General features: G+C 34.8%; 1 protein-coding gene across 1 annotated transcript; it reads left to right on the top strand.

Moving 5' to 3' along the window:
* The first annotated feature begins 258 nt into the window (after positions 1-258).
* On the top strand, positions 259-1,457 carry LOC129067066 (high mobility group protein B1-like). Its single transcript, XM_054568794.1, has one exon. It carries the CDS (start codon positions 376-378, stop codon positions 982-984), a length of 609 nt encoding a protein of 202 aa, XP_054424769.1. The 5' UTR covers positions 259-375; the 3' UTR covers positions 985-1,457.
* Positions 1,458-7,289: the final 5,832 nt, after the last annotated feature.

The following is a 7,289-nucleotide window of genomic DNA, read 5'->3' as shown; positions in this document are numbered from 1 at the left end:
CTTGGTTAAAAAAAAAAAAGTGCCATTCTGGTAACTAGTGTTAATAATAGGGAAGGTGAGGCATGTATGGGGACAGGGGGTACAGGTATACAGAAAATCTCTGTGCCTTCCCTTCCATTTTTTTAATACCCAAAACTTTTTTTAAAGAATTAAGCCTATTTAAAAAAGAAATTATTGCAAATTAATTACAATTAAATTTAATGTTATCTTTGAAAACATTTGCTTTAAAATTCTTTCAAGATCTCAGATCTGGCGTCTGGCTCCTGCTCTCACAGCCATTGCAGTACATTGAGCTCCATAGAGATAGCGCCAGGGCAAGTGCGAGCCGGACGGGCACTGGGCGACTCTGTGCTCACTGAGGAAAAGTAATTAAACATGGGCAAAGGAGATCCTAAGAAGCCGAGAGGCAAAATGTCATCATATGCTTTCTTTGTGCAAACTTGCCGGGAGGAGCACAAGAAGCACCCAGATGCTTCAGTCAACTTCTCAGAGTTTTCTAAGAAGTGCTCAGAGAGGTGGAATACCATGTCTGCCAAAGAGAAAGGAAAATTTGAAGACATGGCAAAGGCGGACAAGGCTCATTATGAAAGAGAAATGAAAACTTATATTCCTCCTAAAGGGGAAACAAAAAAGAAGTTCAAGGATCCCAATGCACCCAAGAGGCCTCCTTCGGCATTTTTCTTGTTTTGTTCTGAGTATCGCCCAAAAATCAAAGGAGAGCATCCCGGCCTATCCATTGGTGATGTTGCAAAGAAGCTGGGAGAGATGTGGAATAACACTGCTGCAGATGACAAGCAGCCTTATGAAAAGAAGGCTGCTAAGCTGAAGGAGAAATATGAAAAGGATATTGCTGCATACCGAGCTAAAGGAAAGCCTGATGCTGCAAAAAAGGGAGTTGTCAAGGCTGAAAAAAGCAAGAAAAAGAAGGAGGAGGAGGAAGATGAAGAAGATAAAGATGAAGAAGATGATGATGATGATGAATAAATTGGTTCTAGCGCAGTTTTTTTTTCTTGTCTATAAAGCATTTAACCCCCCTGTACACAACTCACTCCTTTTAAAGAAAAAAATTGAAATGTAAGGCTGTGTAAGATTTGTTTTTAAACTGTACAGTGTCTTTTTTTGTATAGTTAACACACTACCGAATGTGTCTTTAGATAGCCCTGTCCTGGTGGTATTTTCAATAGCCACTAACCTTGCCTGGTACAGTATGGGGGTTGTAAATTGGCATGGAAGTTTAAAGCAGGTTCTTGTTGGTGCACAGCACAAATTAGTTATATATGGGGATGGTAGTTTTTTCATCTTCAGTTGTCTCTGATGCAGCTTATACAAAATAATTGTTGTTCTGTTAACTGAATACCACTCTGTAATCGCAAAAAAAAAAAAAAGTTGCAGCTGTTTTGTTGACATTCTGAATGCTTCTAAGTAAATACAATTTTTTTCATTAGTAAAAAAAAAAAGATCTCAGATCTATGGGAGAATCTAGCTGGAACTATCAAAAATTAGGCTAAGGATAAGGGTAAATACCATATCACTATGCAGTCTCTGTGAACGCTCAATATGCCTTAATTTTTATCATTTGTTTCTGTTCATTCTTTCTCCTGCATAATGTAATATGCTTTTGCATTTTTTTAATCCTCACCCGAGCACATTTTCTTCATTGATTTTAGAGAAAGAGAAATGTAAAAAAGAAGAGAGAGAGAGAAACATCAATGTAAGAGAAGCGTTGATTGGTTGCCCCTTGTAAGCGCCCAAACTGGGGATTGTACACATCTGAACCACACCAAACACAGGATCAAACCTACAACCTTTCAGTTACAGGATGAGGCTCCAAGCAACTGAGCAACAACAGTAAAGGCTGCTTTTATATTTCAATAGGTAAGTCTCATGATGTAGTCATATAAACACAATTTGTTTTCATTTTTGCTAAGGTTGATATAATTTGAAGGAACAATTTCAACCTAAACCTTTATTTCTGACTTGATTCCTCTAGTATCTTAGATTGATATAGACAAATTGGCAATGTTGGAGACTCCATAAAGAAATAGACAAGTACAAAGAAGACAGTGGAATAAAAAAAGATAAGAAGATAAGAACATAGATAAATGGTGTAAGGATAAATCAGAAATTAATGAGATTAGTTAACCTACAGGGTCTACATGGTAATGTGGCAGAAGAAATGATGGAATGCAAATGTGGTTGAAAGGGTGGCTCTGACATGGCCTCTGATATAGTCCTGACTTTTAGTCTCATGGTAAAGCTTCATATGCACATGCAAAAACGATTTTTAAGTAATTAAAATCAACCAGAGTGTGGGGGGAATACAAAATGAGATATAAACAATAATAAAGCAGCTTAACTGTATCACAAATGAGTAATAAAACTGCACAGAAGTATGTACGGAAGAAAGAACTAATCTAAGTAACTGTAAAACATTACTTGACTATTTGCTGATAGTTTAAAGATACAAATATTCTACAATAGTTAGAAAATTTGTCACAAGGGTAGGAGTAATTATGAAATGAAATTTCATAGACTGGAGCAAATAAGTAAGTTATATGACTAAATGAGAGGCAGGTTTCTCATTGCAGAAAAAAGGAATTACAAATAATAATTGAGGAAGGCTAGAATGAACCCTGAGGGGTGTGATTGGAACTGCAGGAATCAGTATGTACACGTAATTTTTACAAATATATTGAGAGATATGCATAAAAATCAAAATAGATTTTGGTATAGATATTTGTGTATATCCCCTAAGAAGCCCTAGAAGCAATAGCACCACAGCTGGAATACACATAACTAGTGCTCATATTTTGGTTTCTGAACACCGATCACAAATAAAAATAAAAAGGCTCTGGGGAAATGGTTGATTCAAGGCTGAGAAGGAAAAGTACTAGATGAGAACAGCACACCTTGTCTTGCCAGAATGTATGCAAGTTTTTAAAACCAATGATTGGAACATGTGGAAAGGAGATAGGAGCAAACTTGAAAGAATTCCCAATGACCAAATCTGGGACAATTGGAGCAAAAATATAAACAATAATAATGGATTATAAATCATAGAATTAAATGTCCATGAGTCCATGCCAATATAAATATATCATTAAATAAGTAAACAAATGCAGGGAAATGAGCAGTTCTCCCTTACAATAAAATTTCAATTAATAAATGTAGAAGGAAGGATGGAATGCTATTTGGCAAATATCACAGTAAAAATTGTTGCAGGCAAGATTCATCAATGAACACTAAAATTAGTTGCCAAAAAGTATGATGACAAACAGGATATTTGCATAATCTGACGGTATGTCCCCACAAGATAATTATTTTACAAAGAGAAAAATAGTAACTTTAAAATGGAGAAACTTTTTTGATACTGCCTCAGCCCAGTTGTCCAAGTTAGCAACACCATTAATGACATCTATGGACATTATGTGTCTACTCTTCTGATGCACTGAGGACACAGCATTATATCTGTGTTTTTCTTACAAAGAATGCATGACCTGAATTTAATCAAGAAACATCAGACAAATTCAAAATGCAAGATAATCTACAAAAGAATTGGCCATTTTTCTGCAAACATTTAGAGGTCATGAAATACAAAGAAGGACTATCTCAGGTTTGAGGAGACTTAAGAGACGTGATAACTGCTTCGGCTGGTGTGGCTCAGTTGGTTGGAGCATTATCTTGAAAGTTTGCAGGCTCAATTCCCAGTCAGGGCATATGCCTGGATTGTGGATTTGCTCTCTTGGTTCGTGAGCCTATAAGAAGCAACCAATTGATGTTTCTCTGTTACACTGAAATTTCATTCTCTCTCCCTCTCTCCCTCTTCTTCCTTTTCTCCTTTCTCCTGCCCTCCCTCACTCTCTCTCTCCCCCTCTCTCTAAAAGCAATAAAACAATGCCTTCAGGAAAGAATTTTTTTAAAAAAATAGGAGCCATGACAACTAAATGTAATATAGAATCCTAGATTGAACAATTTGGACAATTAACAGTTGAATAAAGTCTGTAGATTAGTTAACTATATCCTATCGATGTTAAATTCCTGCTTTTAATACCTGTTCTTTGGTTAAACAAACTATTAACTTTTGGGCAAGAACTTTCAATTCTGCCTGCAATTTTGTGTATGTCTAAAATTATTTCAAAATTAAAAGTTCAAAGTAAACAAAAAGCAAACCATTTTTACAATTAATCAAAACTCTTCTTTGTAATATGCAGAAACAAAATAGTGACACATCTTTTAATAAGCTTACCATAAATGACATATTGAATTGTGCTTTATACTAAATAGAAGTGTCTTCCTTGGAGAATATTTTAGTCATGATTCTTTGTTCAAAATATTTTTCAAATACTCTTTGTGGAATTCCCAGAAGAGTAGATTATTTGGCACCTGAGGATATTACATGCTTTATTTTAAAAGTTGGGGATATTTTTACTATTATCCAGGTAGGATAGATATATAGATGAAAGATAGATAGATAATAGATAGATATGCACATATAATCATAATTAATAAATATATATTCATATATTCTAATCTTGGCTCCAAAACAATTACATCTCTTTTTAAATATTTTGACCATCCACAAAGAATAGATTTTCTACCCCTGAGAATATTAAAAACAAAGTTCATTGCAATAATTCTTAAAGGAAAGTCACAAAGTATTTTGGGACAAAGATAGATATTGAAATTGATGTCAGACTTCTAAAGTGACAGCTTTTAAGTGCAGTAGCACCCATAATTTCTGCCATGTTTATAAAATTAGTTTCATTCAAGATTTGGTGATAGACACTTTAAGGACCCAGGGTACATTCTGAAAGCTGCAATTCAGCAGTGCCAGGCTAAAAGTGCTCTACTGACTTGTCAAACGTGACCTGCCCTCTATAATTGCCATGCTTATGGCATAAATCAGTACAAGGGAAACAATTTACATTAGTTGGTTACATTTGAAAAGGAAAAAAGTTACAGATAATAGCAGCAACTCTGACTGTTCCTATAAAAATCTATATCACAAGTTCCTCTACCCAATAAAATGGGACTGTCTTTTACATTTCAGTTATTGCATAAAAGCATTTCTAGGATATTAACAACCAGCTGGAAATGGCCTTCTTCATTTCATGGCATAACATTGTTTAATTTTAAAATAATGTTTTATGCCACTTTCCACCATTAGTTTTTCCTTCTCGCCCTCATCAACCTTGGTAATTCTAATGTAAAAATTTCATTATAAGTTTTTTAACAGCTTAGTTGTATCAAACATCAATTTAGAATTATTTGCATGCTGGAGAACATAAACAATTATTAATCAACTTGACTAACTTTATTAATCCAACATAATTGCATATTAAAAAAATATTTCCATTTTTTCTTCTTTTTGTATTGATCATGTTACATATAAAATTTATAATACAAATATTATTACAAACACAACAAAAATCTTGAGACATCATTCATTTTTACTCAAAATGCATTTACTCACCATCCTTATAAAATAATTTGTAATATTCTCTCAATGAGATGCATTTTTACACATAACAAGAAAGGGTAAAATTCTATAATGGTTTGAAATAATATTAAGTTAAAACTACAATACATTATGCCTTGGCCAAATGGCTCAGTTGGACCAACCTCCCCTACACCAAAAGTTTGTGGCTCAACTCTGGGTCAGGGCACATATCTAGGTTGTAGGTTCAAACCACAGTCAGGGTGGTTACAGGAGGCTAGCGATTGATTTTTCCCTCTCACGTCAGGGTTTCTCATCTCCCTCTCTCTCTCCCTTACTCTCTCTCTCTCTAATATTAATAAATATATCCTCAGGTGAGGATTGAGAGAGAGAAGTAGGTCGAGTACCGGCAAAAGTTTAGCAGAATGCTAGACATTTATGTTGCCTTTTAAAAATAAAAACTTACAATGAAAAGAAAAGGTGGTATATGTATACACACACACACAAATTGAATATATATACACAATGTAATATTATTCAGCCATAAAAAGAATGAAATCCTGTAATTTGTGATGACATGGATGGATCTCACTTATACATGAAATCTTTTTTAAAAAAGAAAGAAACAGACAATTATTTGGGCAGATTTGGGGGCTCAGCTCCCTGTGATCCTGTCTCTTTCAGGATTTTCCTGCCTACCCTACTCACTCTTCCTCCACCCTTAATGCTCCCCTTTGATGCCTCAAGCTTATTTCCCTGTAATTTTCTGAAGCCAAGTGAAGCATGAATATGGGAGTTCTCTCAGGCAAAAAGCAAAAAAGTCACAAACCTTTCCCATTTCAATTCTTTTTTCAAGGGTATCCTCTTGTACAGTTTCTATTTGCCTTTTATTTCTTTCCAGTGCCTGGAAATAGTTGGGTTTTTTTAAATCCTCACCAGAGGACATGCTTATTGATTTCAGAAAGAGAGGAAGGGAAGAAAAGAGGGAAACATTGATTGACAGGTTGCCTCTCAGATAGAGCCAGTGATCAAACCTGCAACCTAGGTATGTGCCCCTACCCAGGATCAAACCGGTGACCTTTTGGTGTACCAGACGATGACCAATCAACGAAGCCACCTGGCTAGGGCAATAGTTAGGTTTTATGATTGTTATCTTTAGGAGGATTAGTCCATCTAACCAAACTACTCTGCTATGACCAGAAGCTGAAAGGCCAATATTTTTAAATCTAATGAAATTTTTCTATAAAACATCAAGATCATAAAATAAGTTTCATCTTTTTCTTTCATAAACTTCATTAGCTAAGATGTTACATTTTCCTATCTTAAAATTCCTACGTTGTCCTTCTGTTTTCACAGCTATTTCATGGTCCAAGTCTTTTCATTATACAGAAGGTTCAAGCCATAAAATCGTATTTGCTAACACAGAGGAAAATCACATGTATTAAAAGTTCTATTCTGCGACAGACACTGTACTAAGCATTTTTGCATGTTTTTTTAAACATATGTCTTGTGCCAAAGTCCATGCTTGACTTTAAACACGTGGCATTCCAGTTTGCTTCTAGATTGGATATGAATAATAATAATGGTGACAACTCTTTTTGAATCTGATATCTCATCGGTCAAATTGCTAAGACTCCTATCTTTGCCAATAAATCACAGGGTGCTTCATATATTCTCCTTCATATATTTAAAATTTTTTCTCCATGCAACCAGTGCCATGTCACCTGCTAATGGTTTTAGATGTTACTTTCCTGGGGTTTTTTTTTCAATTATATGAACTATTCTTAGAGTGACTTTAGAGTTTGCCACGTTGATACTACTTTTTTTTCTTAATATTTTATAAGTGCATGTT

This window comes from Pteronotus mesoamericanus, unplaced genomic scaffold, assembly GCF_021234165.1.
Source record: "Pteronotus mesoamericanus isolate MK-2021 breed Mesoamerican mustached bat unplaced genomic scaffold, CSHL_Meso_final contig_20, whole genome shotgun sequence".
NCBI lineage: Eukaryota > Metazoa > Chordata > Mammalia > Chiroptera > Mormoopidae > Pteronotus > Pteronotus mesoamericanus.
The sequence above is the reverse complement of the archived record's forward strand: the minus strand, read 5'-3'. Positions and strand labels throughout refer to the sequence as shown.